The sequence below is a fragment of the Dipodomys merriami genome, unplaced genomic scaffold (assembly GCF_024711535.1).
Source record: "Dipodomys merriami isolate MVZ:Mamm:240054 unplaced genomic scaffold, mDipMer1.0.p SCAF_6, whole genome shotgun sequence".
Classification (NCBI taxonomy): domain Eukaryota; kingdom Metazoa; phylum Chordata; class Mammalia; order Rodentia; family Heteromyidae; genus Dipodomys; species Dipodomys merriami.
Window position 1 is genome coordinate 20,797,769 of NW_027206179.1, and position 17,947 is coordinate 20,815,715.

A 17,947-nucleotide genomic window follows, 5' to 3' on the forward strand; every position below is an offset into this window, starting at 1 on the left:
TCTATCTTAAGCAAAAAAGAGAAAATAAAAGTTATAAAGAGTCCATTCATATTTTTAACTAAGATCATTTCTAGTTTTCAGTGCCTATTATTATTATTATTATTATTGGTCAGTCATGGGGTTTGAATTCTGGACACTATCCCAAAGCTCTTCAGCTCAAGGCTAGCACTCTACCACTTTTAGCCAGAGCACCACTTCTGGTTTTCTGGTAGTAAACTGAAGATAAGAATTTCAGACTTTCCTACCTGGGCTGGCTTCAACCACCATCCTCATATCTTAGCCTCCTGAGTAGCTAGGATTACAGGCATGAGCCACTAGTGCCTGGCAAGTGCCTATTATGTTCTCATGATATATTTGACAGAACAAATAATGGAAATGCTTGACCACAAGTCCATCTCACTTTTCTGACAGTAAAGGGCAATTACTGCACTTTCATAATACAATTACAACAGAAGAAATGTTTGTGCACCATGAAACTAACTCACATAAAACTTCAGCAGTACTTGCAAGTCTCCTCATCTTCTTTATATACATGACTACTTTATACAGAAAAAAAGATCAGAATAGAGGCCAGACAGAATAGAGGCTTTAACAATATGAGTCTTGCATTATACAGCAATGCTTTACTTAATAATAACTATTACTAGAAGAAAAAGCAATAGTTTGGACTTTTGAGAAGCTGAAAATCTTTCAATAACATCAGTTTATAATTTTGTTGGTTTGTTTGCAGTGTTGGGCTTGAACTGCAGACCTTCTGCATGCTAGACCAGTGTTCTCTACTCTGAGCTACAGTCCTCAATGCCATGTTTACCTACCAAAATCATAAAATCTTTGTATTTTCCCTTCATAGAATTATTGTACCAGGAATTACCCTAGAGAGCATTTAGTTCAATACCTTATTTTTCAGACAGTAGAGGAGAGACCCCAAGACTTCAGCTTGTTTGTGCTCCAGTTTGACAGGCTCCTTCTGTAGATCCTCAGCACTTTAGAGCTTAGTAACACCCTGAGGATAAATCCACAAGGCCAATTTTACAGAATTCTGGAGCAAAAGGCTTCTGGGGTCATAGAGCTACAAATTCCTTATCAAGTGATTCATTCTTTGGTCATTCAAAAATCATCAAACAACTTACACAGCATCTCAATAAGAAATAGCATATTCTACTTAAAAATTCTACCACCCCCCTTTTTTGTTTGTTTGGTTTGAAATAAGGTCTTGCTGTAATATGTAATAGCCCAGGCTGACCTTGAACTAATGAAAAACCTGTTTCTGGAATATTGGGGTTATAGGTATGCACTACTATGCCTGCCTCATTAATTTCAACTTTTGAGGACTTTCATCTTTTAGGCTGAAAGTTTTCTCTATAACTTCTTACTTCCAGATGCTTGACGGAAATTATCACATACCTACAAAGCCTCAGCATATGCAATCTCTCTCATAAGATCAGCTCTCCAGGTTCCTTACCACTCTAGGCACAGCCTAAGGCTTCGACACCTTCTTAAAATGCAACAGTCAGAATGGACTAATAAAGGCCAGATCAGTACTGGGTAAGAGCAAATATCACCTCTTATTCTAAGCACTATATTTATAGTAATTTCCCCTACAAACAAATTGCATTTGGCCATATTACACTGTGGGCTTAAACGGAATCAACTAAAGCCATGAGGTGAGCAGCGAGACTCTTATTCTGTATGCAAGAGGCTGGACTTAATCTATAATTGTTCCCTTCAGCCACCCTCACCATTGTCCTGTCCACACAGTACTGATTCAGTCATCTGGTCTCTGCCTGAAAGCAACAACTAACCTGGGTCTCCTGACAACGACTGCTCTGCTCCCACTCACCACAGAAACCCATTTCTTTGATGACAAGATTTAGAGAGCATGCTTGATACTAAGTTTCCAGGGAGAGAGTATTGTCAAAGTTGACATACTTTTCCTTAAAACATTTTAAAATCCAAGCTTTTAAGCAGAATATCAATATAAAACTGTCAGTAATGTATGATTCTTTGTTTTTATGCCTGACGTTTATTTTTTATGCTTAAATCTTTATAGAAAAATTGCAGAATATCAATATAAAACTGTCAGTAATGTATGATTCTTTGTTTTTATGCCTGAGGTTTATTTTTTATGCTTAAATCTTTATAGAAAAATTTATAAAGTTCCATAGATATCAACAATTCATAAATTCCAAGGGGCTTTTGGATAGCTGTCTTTAAAAAAGAAAAAAGGTTAGTATCAGAAAAAATCTCACTTCCCATTTCAAAAAAAAGTACACACACGCATATGTGAAGCTAACTGATTAGTACTCTTGCCCTGTCACAGGGTGACAGGAAAAAAAGCGCCACCATAAAAGGATGTCAGCACAGTCTCTTAAAGCAACATGCCACACTTAACTTGCTTCAGTTTGGGCAAATACTGACTGCTGCTACAGAAGCCGCTGGTGTGTAAGTACTAGACACTTTGCTTTTTCAGTAAATTCTTTTAAGAAAAGCTTTGAGAGCTTAAGTTTTAAGGTAAAAGATAAAGGAAAAGAATTGACTAGATGACCAGCTATAAATATATAACAAAAATTACAGAAATATACTTTGGATCCTCTTGATTATTGGCAATTTTAATTAGCTACTGTTAAGTCAAGTGAAAACCACGATGGGTCATGGCAGAAAAATTACTGCCAAAAAATTGGACTCCCTTTTTGTACTCTTTTTGAGTAAACTTAGAATGACAAAAACAAGAATAAATTTAGGAAATCAAGAATAAATTAAAAAAATAAAAATCAAGAATAAATTAGCAAAAAAAGTCAATATGTTAATCTGAAGGGATAGGAAGGTTTCTTAAAACAAACTTCATAAATGGGAACGTATTTTATATGCATAATTCAAAATAAGTAATTACATTTCACTGACTATGTATCTATGTACGTGAGAATCTTTTCTATACTTAAGATTATTTCTCAGGATGGAATGCCAGTAATAGAATTCCTGAGGCAAAGGGTATATTTTGTAAATCTCTAGTAAATAGTATTTTTAGTTTACAAAAACTGATTTTATTAATTTACTCCCCCACCTAACAGAGTATGTGTCTGAGTTTTGTCATATCTCAGAAGTTAAGATAACTTTGATATAGCAACCATTTGGATAGATAAAAAAATAATCTGTTGTTTAGTTTGTATTTATTTGATTATCAGTAAAGCTAAACAAAATTCTGTGTGTTTCCTACAGCTTCTTTTCTAAAAAGAAAACAATTCTCAAACAGAAAATTATATGCAGTGATTTGTTAGAATTTATATCCGGGTTGAAATGGAGGTAGTAGATATTATAAGCCATGAGGAGATTTCCTCTAAAAAAGGGCGTAGGGTTCGGCTATTGTTTGGATAAGTATTATCATTATTTGCTGTCCCTCAGTATACCAGAGAACTGATCTCATCCCCATAAGACTTGAACCATTATTTACAAGGTGTTCAGTCTCACGCAAATTGCTGTACATCTCTGGCTTTGGTTGTTTCTTTGTAAATGGGGACAAATATTTCTGCCAAGTCCTGTGACACTGCTCTCACAGTAAGTGCTAATTGTTATCTACCATACTCCCATCCCACCATTCATCTGCTGAGGGTGAAGCCAACAGGCAGTTTCTGTACCCTATCATTATTTCTCCTTATTTGAAGATTATTCTTTTCTGGAGTATTTTACATAAAGATCAGGGTCTGTGGGTGGTGGGACATCTACACTTTCTTTCACAGCATGTTTCTCTCTGAGGTTTAATTGTTCTTTTTGAACCCAAACTGCAAGAGCACATGGTTCCTTGAAGCATTTTCACTCACAAATTCATATGTTACGTGGGTGGCTGTGGTGAAAATTCCTTCTTTAAGTTGCCTCTGGCAGGCTGCCTTGAGTGTATCTGTACAGCAGCCGGTTAGTTAGTGGAATAAACACTAATTTAGCCATGAGGAGCCTTATGGATCACACCTAGTACAGGTCAGATGGGAGTAAAACGTTCAGAGACAAAGTTGTTGTCCTTTAGCATGCTGCCATCTAGAAGGGCCTTTGCCACCTAATAAATGGAGGGTTTCCAGGGAGACTTTGCTCTGGCATGGTGAGGCCCTAGAGGGTGGCAGGGGCTAAGGCCAGCCAGTGTCTTCCCAAGAAGTCTGCACAGCCCTCAGCTCCCAGGCAAGAGGAGATAATGTGTGAACATTGTGTGCACACTTAGGAGGAATTTGAATTCTTATGAAGCTTGAGGCTCATTGAGAAATTTTTTTAAAATCTTGTTAATTATATGAAGTTACCCAAAAGCAGTATGAAAATAGCTGAACAGCATAAAAGCTGTATCAGGTATTCATCTAATTCCTTCTACTGAAATTTTATTAAATACTGTTAAAAGGAGTACATTCTAAACTCATTTCTGAAATGTATCATTACTTTCAAATATGCTATGAAGTAATAGATGAATTTATCTGGCTAAACGGTCGCTTACCACATAGGCCACGCCTCCAGATTCTTTTACTTTAGGCTATTTTTCAGATAGGGGTCATGTTTTACCTTGGCCAGCCCTGGGACTACAATCTTCCTACTTATGCCGCCCAAACAGCTGGGACAACAGATGTGAACTACCACACCACTGTTGTTTGTTGAGATGGAGGGTCTGTTTTCTCCAGGCTTGCCTTGAACTGTAATCCTTCTGATCTCTACCTTTCAACCTGCTGGGATTATAGGCATGATCGGAAATAGAAGTAGGGGCAAAACACACCATACTGAATGTCATTTCTGGAGTCAAAAGGCTAGGGTTTTGAACCCTGACACTTTACAGGCATGTTAAGGCCAGTCACTTGAGGGATCTGTGCCTCAGTTCCACCCTCTGTAAATGGACTGCTGGAAGAGCACAGGTAGGATGCTCAGACAGTGGTTGAAACACACATGCTGCACTAAATAGTACAAGTCACCTATTCATCAAGGGCTTTCCTATGTCTAACACAAATTCTTTCAGTGAGAATCACATGGGCTGATATTTGGCTACTCCTTTACTAATGCACATCTACTATCAATTCTCAGTCATCTCCACCTCAGTACAGAAGCACAGTGACCTCAACAACATGGTTTCCCATGCTCCCCAGCAAACAGCCCATCCTGCCTTCCTGGGGCAGGGTAGAGGAGAAGGCAGGAGAGTGGAGACCAGGAAAGTTTTCAGAGCATCTGGTTTCCAAGAAAGTTTTAATGGAATGAAGGAGCTAAGAATGCAAAACAGGGGCAAGGAGAGAAGAGTGTTAATGGACACAGATGTGTGAAGAAATATACAACTCCAAAGATTACACAGTTTAATATGGCTGGATCCTGGGTATAAGGGAGAAGCTGTCCAGCAAGCAAAATGAAAAAGGAGCAAAGCCCAATACCAAGCAAGGAAGTTGTGGTCAAAAGCTATCATTTTGTCAGGGCCAATGGACACCAGCTGCAGGGCTCTGAAGGTACTGCTATGGCTCCTGAAAAGAGAAGGGAGGGAGAAATGCAAGGAAGGAAGCAGTCAGGCAAGGCACTGGGAGCAGACAGAAAGACAATGCAGAAGTAAGCACAGGATTGAGAAGGCTAGAGGCCTAGGCCAGCTAACCAAAGAATGAAGCCCTGGCCACTGTATGAACCCTCACTTGGAGCATGCTGAGCAAATGTCTGAATTCACCTGGAATTCACTTTACCTGTAAAACAAGGAGATTTAATGTTCCTATTTTCAATGAGATAACAGATCAAACTGGAAACTCCCTTGAACTTCAATGAGAAAAAGTCGTATTATTTCTAGGGACATTTAGATTCAGTGAGGAGACTCACACCTGTAAAAGCCTTTTCTGTTATACAGTTAATGCTCCTGACACAGGATCCTACAAAGTATGCCACATGGAAATACAGTATCTGTCTTCTTTATTCGGTAATGAGCATCACAGTGGGGTTGTTAAAAATTTCTAACAGTTCTTCTACACTACATCATCTTCATCTCTGATAACTTTCATACCTTCCTAGTCAGTATTAAACCTGCCCCAAAGCCACACAAGGAATAATCAGAAAAGAAGGAAGAAAAAAATAGCTAGAATATGTATAATCTTAAATGTGCAGGTGTTTAACCAAATAATCTCACTCCTTGGCAACTTTCACTTTCTATCAATTCCAATGGGCAGTGTGTGCTGTTGAAGCTGGTCTTCACTGAGTGCCCACTGGGGTCAAGACACTGGAAGAGGCAAAGGACAAACTGCAGTCTAGTGAACACTTCTTTGTTCTATCTTCAAAGAGTTCTCTGTCCTGTCAACTGCTCTTCCATAGACTACTGCAGGATGTTTTAAATCAGCTCTCATAGGGTCAGCAGCAGTGTCACCGACTAATGACACCTTGGGAAGGCTGCTTATTTCGCCCCCTCAGTTTATCACATTTCCTTCCACAAACCAGAGAAAGCAAGCTCCCCTCAGACAGGATGACCAATGTTGGCTCCACTAAGAATTACACACACTCTGCTACATGTGGTTTTCTAGGAGGACATAGATCAGTGAGAAAATGTTGAAGGACAGACTATCAATTTAGGACTCAAAGATGGTCATGCAGGAAAACAACATATCATAGTATACACAGATTTATTTAACTAGGTCATGGGGCAGATACTATTAGTAAATTAGTGGCACTAGAACAGACAATCTAACCTTACCATGAAGTGACAGGGGGCTGTACTGTGCAGTCATAATCAGAAATTCATGTTCCCATCTCCCATTTTATGGGCCAACAGCACATCCTGCATCTTGGGGGACAACTGTTTAGTCAACTCAATGGAGGTGACCACAATCATTGATCAAGTGCTAGGACTTGGTTTGTGTGACACTGGACCAAACTTGGATGTCCCATTTGAACAAGAAAAAGGAAGCCTTTTATAAATGTTTGACAAATGCTTACAAACTTAGGTAATCGGAGGACATGTAATGAATGATTTCTTCCTTCCATGGGGCATGTTTGTTGTCAAGGGAACCAAAAACAGCTTCAACTACTGTCTGGATACATCCGTGTTGATCTGCATTAACTTAGTAAGACTCTAACCTAACCACCAATAGTTTTATGCCTCGATTCCCCTCCCTTCACAATGACTTCATTTCTCCTCATTTTCCCTCAATCCTACCTTTCTTCAAGAAAATAGCCACAGGACAAGTAAACAGGGAAAGAATAGAGTCCAACAACATTCATAACTTCACAAAAATTCTACGTGCCCATACTTTGGTGGCTCCACTAGTTATTTCTGAAAACATGCTCTTGGAACTTCCTCTTTGGTGCATGCCAGAATAGGCACTGTGAGTAAGGCCACCTCTCTGCATAAACTGACAGGAGTCACTCTGATCAATAACCATTTTTCTTGACTCTTTAAAGTCACTGCTAAAGACATAATGATAATAATAATAATAAGCTGGGCACCGGTGGCTCACGCCTGTAATCCTAGCTACTGAGGAGGCTTAGATCTGAGGATCGCGGTTCAAAGCCAGTCTGGGCAGGAAAGTCTGTGAGACTCTTTTCTCCAATAAACCACTAGAAAACCGGAAGTGGCGCTGTGGCTCAAGCGGTAGAGTGCTCGCCTTGAGCTGAAGAGCGCAGGGACAGCACCCAAGCCCAGAGTTCAAGCCCCACAACCAACCTAATAATAATAATAATAATAATAATAATAATAATAATAAATCCTAGCAGCAGTTCCTTTTCATTTGAGGTGTTGAGGGTTATTAAAGTATTAGGAAGTAATGGTGAGATAAAACCAAAAGCTGGTATTCTAGTATGCACTAAATCTTTGAATATGGTGATAGTTTTGTTCTGTTTCTGCCGTAAATTGCAAAAAGAACACTTTAATTATCCCAGCAAGTAAATTAGGATAGTAGAAGTTATGGGTACCCTTTGAAAAGTCATGTGCTTTCAAGTTGGTTCTGAGTCTTAAATACTGATAGATGGGTTTTTTTTGGGGGGGGGTATCCTTTATTTTTTTTTCTCTGTGGCTAGAAAAAAACCTGCCAGTTCATGTCAACACGTCCGGTTACTCAAAAATGAGAAATCTTAAGACATGTGGGTAATTCTATTAGTAATGAATAAAATTTGCAGAAACATAAATACAGACCTACTTTCATGAACACAAGGATGTTAAATTGAAACTATTTTGCACAACTACTTAATTTAAAGAAACTGAAAATAAAAGAACATAAGAAAAAATACTTTGTAAGATATTTTACTAAGGAAGAAATGAATTGCTTTACACATTAACAGAGATGTAAAAAGGATCTCCTTTACTTATCATTAAACTAAGAAAATGGCACAGACTACTTCTAGGAAGTTCATTTTCAGGAGGAACAGGTCTTCTGGAGGCCAGCCACACCTGTTCCTCAGGTCAAACCTGAATAAGTACCTGATTTCTTGCCTCCCAGTTACTAAATATGCCCTTACAGAGAAGATCACCTTCTAGATTCCAGCCCCTTAGGGTGTGTAACACAAGGATAATATAGGGACCAAGTACCTCTTTTCACTAAAACATTATGAGGAAAGTATAATTATTTCCCCAGCAGGCCCCCCATCCCTCCTCCTCCCCATCCTGGGTCTTGAACTCAGAGCGTGGGTGCTGTTCCTTGAACTATTTTGTGCTCAAGGCTAGCGCTCTACTACTTGAGCCACGGCACCCCTTCTGACTTTTTATGAGTAGTTTATTGGAGGTTAAGAGTCTCATGGACTTTTCTGCCTGGGTTTGCTTCCAACCACGATCCTCAGATCTCAGCCTCCTGAGTAGCTAGAATTACAGGTGTGAACCACTGGCACATGGCAGGAACTATAATTCTTATCAATATTAGTATTCCAAGGAAAAAAATAAATTTAGAACACAAATTTCTTTGAGCTACTCTCTAGGTACTAGTTATAGTACTTTCCGGTTTAACTGTACATATGTGTATAAATATATATACATGTAACATTTCAGAAGCTGCTGTTTAGTAACAACAGCAAAGTATTTAGAATATAAAATTATATTTGAAAATGATTAATTATATTTGAAAATGATTGCAAATGCCTTTGCAATCCAGAGTATGATACAGACAAACTGTATCGCAAACAACAAGCAGTATATTGGTATGTAGAGAAGAAGCACAGTAAAGAATACAGGACAGAAAAAAAAATACAGGCGAGTACTCACTAGCCTCGTACACATATATTTATCTGTCATTTCCAGGCTCTGTTACAGGAAAAGTTGTCATTTCTGTACTCCTAGAGTCTAACACATAGAGACACTAAAAGCAATGTTTGCTAATAACAGAATGGTATTAATTCAAGCTCCAGGGAAGTAATCCATAGGACGTTTAAAGAAAGGAATAAACTGTACTGCTGAGGAAAGATTATAATTGGCTGACAGAAGAGAGCAATGACAACAGTCAAGGATGCAATAAGATTTCTCTTAACTTGGAGATTATAAAACTAAAACATTAGTCAAAGGATAAAGACAAAAGCAAGAACTAAAATTAAAAAGACAACTACAATTACCTTATGAAATCAGCCCTTGAGGGGTTTACCAAATATCCCAAATTTCAAAACTATGCCCGATCTCCTTTACATAAGACCATTTCTGACTCATCTCATGCACATGTCCATATTCTGACAACACTTTCTTTGCCTGGTTCTGGCATGATAGTAATCAGTTAGAACTCCCCACCCCCACCCCAAAAGTTTTTCTACAGGGCTGGCTAAATACTGGGAGGGCACTTCTGCTGGAGGAAGAACTCCTCCTGTCATTTGCTCAGGAAAGGCTGGGCCACATGTGCCTGTGGTATCTGTATTTTGGAACCATTAACTCTCAATTCTTCAAGGGCATACAAAACAGTTGTGACAACATCACAGAGAAGAGTTTAGCATGACCTTTAACCTCTCAAAACCTTGGCTCTTCACCTGGAAAGCAGGTAAAACCCAGTAACAAAATATAGCTTGTGCCAGGAGTTAATGGCTCACACCTGTAATCTTATCTACTCAGGAAGCTGATTACAGGTCAAAGCCAGCCAAAGCAGACAGTCCATTAGACTGTTATCTCCAGTTAACCACCAAAAAGCTACAAGTGGAGTTGCAGCTCAAGTGGTAGAAGGCCAGCCTTGAACAAAAAAGCTCAGGGATAGTGCTAAGATCCTGAGTTCAAGCCCCTGGACGGACACACACACACATACCTCAAAAAACCAAAATGTAGTTTGCACATTAACTATGAGTTTCCCACATAACATGATTTGAAGAAAGGTGCACAAATGTAAATAAAGAATACTGAAAGGTAGACTGAAAAGTAAGGCAGAAAACAAGGTTTTTGCAGAAAGAGCTAAATGGAAAAAAAAATCCTTCCTTAGATTAAAAACAATTAGCTACTTACCCATGCAGTCTATTTATGTTCTATGTTAAAAATTAGATTATAGGGCTGGGAAGGTGGCTCAGTGGTACAGTGTTTGCCTTGCATGCATGAAGCCCTGGGTTCAATTCCTCAGCACCACATAAGCAGAAAAAACTGGAAGTGGTGCTGTGGCTCAAGTGGTAGAGCGCTAGCCTTGAGCTGAAGAGCTGAGGGACAGTGCCCAGACCCAGAGTTCAAGCCCATGACCGGCAAAAGACAAGACTATATTGATGAAGTTTTCAAATTGCTTGTGTAGAAGCAATAATACAGTATATTATGTTTGGGCACATATGAGATCCACGGAGAGGTAGGTGTGTATGTGTGTTTGCTTTCCCTCCCCTAAAGTAGAATGTCACCTATTTCCTGAAGAAGAAACAGGCTTTACAAAAATGGAGGGACAAAGGGTGACCAAATGTAGCACACCCGCACTAGACACTATGTTGAAAATGAGCTATACAACTTGTGGGTGGGGATAGGAGGGTAAAACTGGGAGAGAGTTAGGGAAAGGGCAACACTGTCCAAAAAGAAATGTACTCTTTACCCATGTAACTGTAACCCTTTTGTACATCATCTTTATAACAACAATAAATTAGTTTAAAAAATAATAAAGAAATAGGCTTCTGTGTTGTCTCTTAGTGGCTGTACAGTGTCCTACATGTTGCTATACTGTAAGATAGTTAAACAAGATGTTAATGAATTCAAGGACATCAAACTATTGGCAAATCTTCATTCTTATAATTAGCACTATATTAAACATTCTCACATTTGAAATGTTCCGAGACCACGTCATTATGAGGCCAGCTGTAAGTCTTACAATTAGGTGACTTTCCTGTTCTGTACAAAAGTAAATTACTCACAGAAAGGATTCTTCATCTACCATGAGGTTTATCTCCCTCTGGCACTTATTTTAAAGTCATTTCCCATGAACTTGTTTGAAATACTCCTCACAATTTTAAGTTGATATTTTTAAAAACTCATTTTCACAGAAATCAGAAAAATATTAATAGAAGAAGTTCTTGGTGCCTGTTTCTTTTTGCCTTTCCTTCATGTCTAGTCTTTTTTTTTTTTTTTCTGGTCGTGGGGTTTGAACTCTGGGCTTGGGAGCTATCCTTGTGCTCTTCAGCTCAACGCGAGTGCTCTACCACTTGAGCCACTGCGCTACTTCTGGTTTTCTAGTGGTTTATTGGAGATAAGATCTCATGGACTTTTCTACCCGGGCTGGCTTTGAACCATGATCCTCAGATCTCAGCCTCCTGAGTAGCTAGGATTACAGGCATGAGCCACCAGCGCTTGCCTTTCATGTCTAGTCTTGACTCCTGAATAGTTGATTCTCACAGCAAGTCTTTCTCAGTAAATGAAGATACCTTTTATTTTACTTTTACTCCATCATGTGATTCCCATGATTTCCTACTTCCATTTTTTCTGTGCAAAATATAAAGCCCATATTTACTATTTACATAACTTCTGTTTCACCAATTTCCATAGTTGCCTTTATTATATTTTTCTATTTTATTTGGACAAATGCAGTTCTTTTCCAACTTCTTGAGCTGTGTATTTAATGTTTCTATTTTAAATCTTTCCTTTTCTTATTTAGTCGTATTTCAAAATTTTTACTGTGATTTCTTCTTAAGTTCCTTAGAACCATGCATTGTAGTTTCCAAATACTTCTTTTTATCTTTTTATCATTGATTGGTTTCTAACTTAGTTGCACTGAATCTAGGCCATGTAATCCATTCAGTGAATTTCTGAATGTCTTGATACTCTTCTTACTAAAAATCAAATTTGTAGACATATTCTGTAAACTTTTAAATCAAGTTGGGTAAATGTTTCAAGGTTTGTATCTCTTTTTAAAATCTAGTATATTGTAATAGAAATGCATATCTGCCACTGTAACTAATTTACAAAATTTTTTTTTCTCTTTTTTTATTGTGAAAATACTGTACAGAGGGGTTACAATTACATGGGCAAGATAATGAGTACATTTCTTATCAAGCATTGTATCCTCCTCCTTTGTTTCCCCTTTCCATCCTCCCCCCGCCCCGCCACTCCCCCAATCCTTCCCCCCACCTCCTGCCCAAACCGCACCAAAGTGTAAAGTTCGTTTTCAACATAAGGACTTGTACTTCTCATTGTTGCAATGGGTCCACCTGTATCCCTATTTAAACCATTTGTTTTTCCCCTTCCCCTCCACAAATTATACCGACATCAAATACAGTAAAAGCAGGGTATGTTATACTATGGGGGAGGGACATACAAAGCAACAAAGAAATAATCTTATAAATGTGTTAGAAACAATCGCATGAAAGAAAAAAAAACATTTGAATACATCTCTTAGGGTTCATTTCCCTAATATCACCTTATCTGACCTTTTCTGCTTGATTCAGACATATATTAGATATTGCAAATAAGGGAAACCATGGGACCTGTTACTTTGCCAAATTCTTCTTTAAATATCAAATTTTCTAGCAAAAATTTGTAAACTAATTTTGATATTTAATCATGAACTTTTTTTTTTTTGGTCAGTCATGGGGCCTGAACTCTGGGCCTGGGTGTTGACTCTGAGTTCTTCAGCTCAAGGCTAGTGCTCTACCACTAGAGCCACAGTGCCACTTCCGGCTTTTTCTGCTTATGTGGTGCTAAGGAATCGAACCCAGGGCTTCATGAATGCAAGGCAAGCACTCTACCACTGAGCCACCTTCCCAGCCCCTAATCATGTACTTTTAATGGTTATTTTTATGTTTTTGTAGGCTTTTCTTTTGTTGTTACCTTCTTTATTCCTATTAATATTTAATATGTCTTGAATTCCATTGTTTTCTCTTAAGATTGCTATTCTAACCTTTTCACAGTTGGGATCTGCCTGATATGTGTTTATCCATGATTTTTCAACCCTTCTAAATGACTTTGAATTACATTCTCTTAGCAGCACACAACTAGCTTAAAAAAATTCTGAGTCTCTTTCCTTTAAAGTTCAATCCATTTAAATTTGTGGGGAGACATTTCTGTTGTCTTATTCTGTGCTACCATCCTCATTCTTTCCTTTTTACTCACAGACTTCAATCTGACCTTTTCTTGGATAATAAAATGTTTCCATTTTTTGTTCTCTTTTGCTTTGGGTTCTATTTGCATACCGTTAAGTGCTCATCTGCAACATTATATGTAATACACACATCACCAGGTCAAGCCTCACTATCTGTGAGCTTCCCTGTTTTAATACTGTTAGAATAAAGTTAGCAGAAACTCAGTTCATTTAAAATAGCAGACAGAAAAGAATATTTGCAGCTAGTGTTTTAGATCAGGGTAGGAATAGAGTCTTTTTTAAAATATAGCAACTGGATACATTGAAAGTTGCTCTTAATTCTTATTATTTTCACATGATATTTATACATATAATTCCATAGAGGAATATGTTTCCTTCTAAAAATAGTCACATAACATTTATTGCTATTTTCTACTTTCATCAAGTTCTCTCTCTGATGTAAAGATTTATTATAGGAGTTTCAGTTTTCAAATTTAGGACTTGAATTTTTTGTCTCAATATTATTTACAATAAAAAGAACTGGAAATAATCCAAATTTGCATTGAGGGAGTAGTAACTCAAATTCTATGTAAATACACTGGAACACTGTAGAATGTCTATCACATGCCTGTCTATATAATTATATACAGACTATTCTGACTTGTAGATGTTCAGTAAATAAACAAAACACAGAGCAGTACAGGTGGGATGTTTGCTACCAAGTGCAATGCATACTGCACCCACCCACAGAGTACTTGTGGAATGATGTAGTCTAAAATTAATTTTAAAATCTCCACTTGAAGTAGTCTTAAGTCTTTTTTCTCTCTCCTTTCTTTTTCTCATTTTAGTTGTGGTTGTTGTGGTCTTTTTCTTCTTTTTAAAAGAAAACTTAACATGTGGCAGGTGGCTCTCAGGAAAACTACCTTGTGGCTCATCCAAGTAGCAGCTTTGCATAGGGAGGGAACAGCTTTGAACTGGAACTGAACTTCCTCAAGCTTACCTAAACATTAATGAGGATGGCCAGTCCAGGCTGAATGAGTGGTGTGTAGAGAAAAGGGAACGTTTCCTGCCCAATGTTTCCTTTGTCCTTGGGCCATACGAACTTAACAGTATATAACCATTGTTATAAGGGAACTAGCCCAACTTTGCTAGCTTGGTTCAGTTCATTTCATCCCTAGCTGTGAGTGCCTTTTGGTCTGGAAAACTGGCTTGTCTCATCATGTCCACAGCTAGGACATTCTCTTCGTAATTCTGAATTGTCCTTGTTTTACATGAACTAAAAGAGAATGTCTTTGATCACTAGAATTTGTTAGTGTTGGATTGTTTCAACTGTGAGATTCTTAAACTTTTTGGTTTCATAATATCAAAACAATTCATGTCAGAAACCCTGTCATGTGAAAGGTCTGTAGGTCAGACATTATAGAAAATAATCAAATCCTGGGTGTTAATTTTAATATTTTGCACAAGAACTGTTTTCCATATGTTAACATCTACAGTTTCACTAACTTAATGTTGTTTTCTATTGAGATTTCTGAAGCCTAGGGAGTTGCATGTTCTTTTTGTTCTGTTCTTATTTCCTTGAAACAAGCGACTATATGTCCTTGACTGAAAAGACTTCAGACCAATTCTTTGTATTACACTTGGTTGCCTATGTAACTTATGAGTGCAAATCATTGAACTCTTTAACAAAGTATTGCAGAGAAGAAATCATAATGGGTTAAAAAAAGAAAGAAAAAACCCCCTAACTTTCAGTTCCTAATAGGCTTAAGACTATTTCTCACACTTTTTAGGTTAACATAAATCAGATCACTGTGGTAAGGTCACATTTTACGATATAAACAAGTGGCTGATTTCATTTCCTGGCAGTGATAGCCATTGGAAAAAAAAAGTCCAACCAAATTTCAGTTTAAAAACCAAGTTTAGGGCTGGGAAGTTGGCTCAGTGGTAGAGCACTTGCCTTGCATGCCTGAGGCCCTGGGATCGATTCCTCAGCACCACATAAGCAAAAGGAAAAAAAAAGCCAGAAGTGGCACTGTGGTTCAAGTGGTAGACGCTAGCCTTGAGCTGAAGAGCTGAGGGACAGCACCCAGGCCCAGAGTTCAGGCCCCACGACCGGACCCCCCCCCCAAAAAAAAACAAATAAAAAGATATTGGAGAATATTTTTTTAAAAAAAAAAACCAAGTTTAATACCTGTCTAAAATGTGGAGGCTTTCTTTTACATTTTATTATTAACATACAACTCAATAAAAGGGGAATTTCTGCCTAAAAAGTAACTGAGTTCCCTCTTGGCATAAAAACTCATTTGCTTTATTGCAATGGTTCTGTTTCCTTTGGCAGGACTCTGCCAAAGTCACTATTTGTGAGAGTAAAACCATGCATTTTCTGTTCTTCCAAATTATTATTATATGTTACTGTTTTACACATCACAGATTATATAAATGTAGAGTATATTGCTTTGAGTTAAATATGCATTTCACTAAACAGATCTTTCTTGTTTTTTTTTCTAGCAACCCTGACCTTGACCTCCACTGCTGGACATAGAAATGGCTAACAATGTTACTATTCCCTCAACAACTCATCAGGGAAATTATTGTGATCTCTATGCTCACCACAACACTGCTAGAATACTAATGCCTGTGCATTACAGCCTTGTCTTTATCATTGGGCTGATGGGAAACTTGTTGGCCTTGGTTGTCATTGTTCAAAACAGGAAAAAAATCAACTCTACCACCCTCTACTCAACAAATTTAGTGATTTCTGACATCCTGTTTACCACTGCTTTGCCCACTCGGATAGCCTACTATGCACTGGGCTTTGACTGGAAAATAGGTGACGCCTTGTGCAGGATAAGTGCTCTTGTGTTCTACATCAACACATATGCAGGTGTAAACTTTATGACCTGCCTAAGTATTGACCGTTTCTTTGCTGTGGTGCACCCTCTGCGTTACAACAAGATCAAAAGAATTGAATATGCAAAGGGTGTTTGCATATTTGTCTGGGTACTAGTATTTGCTCAAACGCTCCCACTCCTCATCAACCCTATGTCAAAGCAAGAAGCTGGAAGGACTACTTGCATGGAATATCCCAATTTTGAAGAGACAGATTCTCTTCCTTGGATTCTGCTGGGTGCATGTTTCCTGGGATATGTGCTACCACTCCTAATCATTCTCATCTGCTATTCCCAAATCTGTTGCAAACTTTTTAGAACTGCTAAAAGGAACCCATTAACAGAGAAGTCTGGTGTAAACAAAAAGGCACTCAACACCATTATCTTTATCATCGTTGTATTTGTTCTCTGTTTCACACCTTACCATGTTGCAATTATTCAACACATGGTTAAGAAGCTTTGCTCTCCTCATGTCATAGAATGCAGCCAAAGATACTCTTTCCAGATATCTCTTCACTTTACAGTTTGCCTGATGAACTTGAACTGCTGCATGGATCCTTTCATATATTTCTTTGCATGTAAAGGTTACAAGAGAAAGGTCATGAAGATGCTAAAACGGCAAGTCAGCGTATCAATTTCCAGTGCTGTGAGATCAGCCCCTGATGAAAATTCACGTGAAATGACAGAGTCGCAAATGATGATACACTCCAAGTCTTCAAATGGAAAATAAAATGGACCATACCTTGGACTTCATAGCAAAGTAAACTGTACGATGAATTCTGCAGGACTTCTTTACAAAGAAAAATGACGATTTGGCTTTCAATTAGTAGTCCTTTCACCATGTATTAGTCCTCTCCTCTCTACCAGCATGGAAGATACACACACACACACACGCACACACACACACACATGTATGAGTATATATGTGTGTGTGTGTGTGTGTGTGTGCATATATATAATATCTCCAGGGAACAATTTAAGCATGTTTTACTTCATAAATGAAATCATACTCCAAAACAGAGGTTATCTTAACAACTCTAAAGTAAAAAGAAAAACTTTGTGTTAATAAAAACTCAATGATTAATATTTCCTGTCAATAATATGGCAAAATAGAACAGTAATTAGATTGTATATTTCCAGTGTAAAAATGTTAATAATGTAATATATTTTGGTAATATATTTCTTAGGTTTGTGTTTCAATTTTATGTTTTATCTCCTTGGTAATATTTTTGCTTCATTCTATTCTGAATTAGAATGGTTCCATAGGATACTTTTGGAATAAAGAGCAGGATGCTCATAAATGATGAGTATGTCCCTCAATGCCCACTGTTTCCAGCAGATGTTACAGGGGGAGAACAATTAGCAATTGGTAGAGCTGAAAGCAAGGGGATACATGATCACATGTTCACAGTTTCTGGGGCAATCAATGCAAGCATCAAGCTCTGCCCCAAACAGCCATACAGTGTTGTAGGGCCACTGTTAGAAACATGACAATGCCTTTAACATGGAGGCCTCTACTGGGAGGAGGAGGGTTAGCCCACTTGTTAAAAATTTCAAATAAAAATATGTGCACATATGCTTAGTTTTCCTTGCATCTCTAGAGGATCATTTCTTTTTTATTCCCAGGATGGGTATGGATACAAGGTTCTG

General features: G+C 38.0%; 2 protein-coding genes across 2 annotated transcripts in view; one reads left to right on the forward strand and one right to left on the reverse strand.

Annotated features, from left to right (window-relative positions):
* The window catches only part of Ubac2 (UBA domain containing 2), a 131,340-nt gene that overhangs the window by 53,415 nt on the left and 59,978 nt on the right, over window positions 1–17,947 (reverse strand). The window lies entirely within an intron of this gene.
* On the forward strand, window positions 2,354–17,871 carry Gpr183 (G protein-coupled receptor 183). Its single transcript, XM_070002688.1, has 2 exons — window positions 2,354–2,442; window positions 15,918–17,871. The coding sequence occupies exon 2, from the start codon at window positions 15,954–15,956 to the stop codon at window positions 17,025–17,027; it is 1,074 nt and encodes a 357-aa protein (XP_069858789.1). The 5' UTR covers window positions 2,354–2,442; window positions 15,918–15,953; the 3' UTR covers window positions 17,028–17,871.

Excerpts from the sequence above, each read along its gene's own strand:
- Gpr183 (XM_070002688.1), top strand. The coding sequence starts at position 15,954 with ATGGCTAACAATGTTACTATTCCCTCAACAACTCATCAGGGAAATTAT.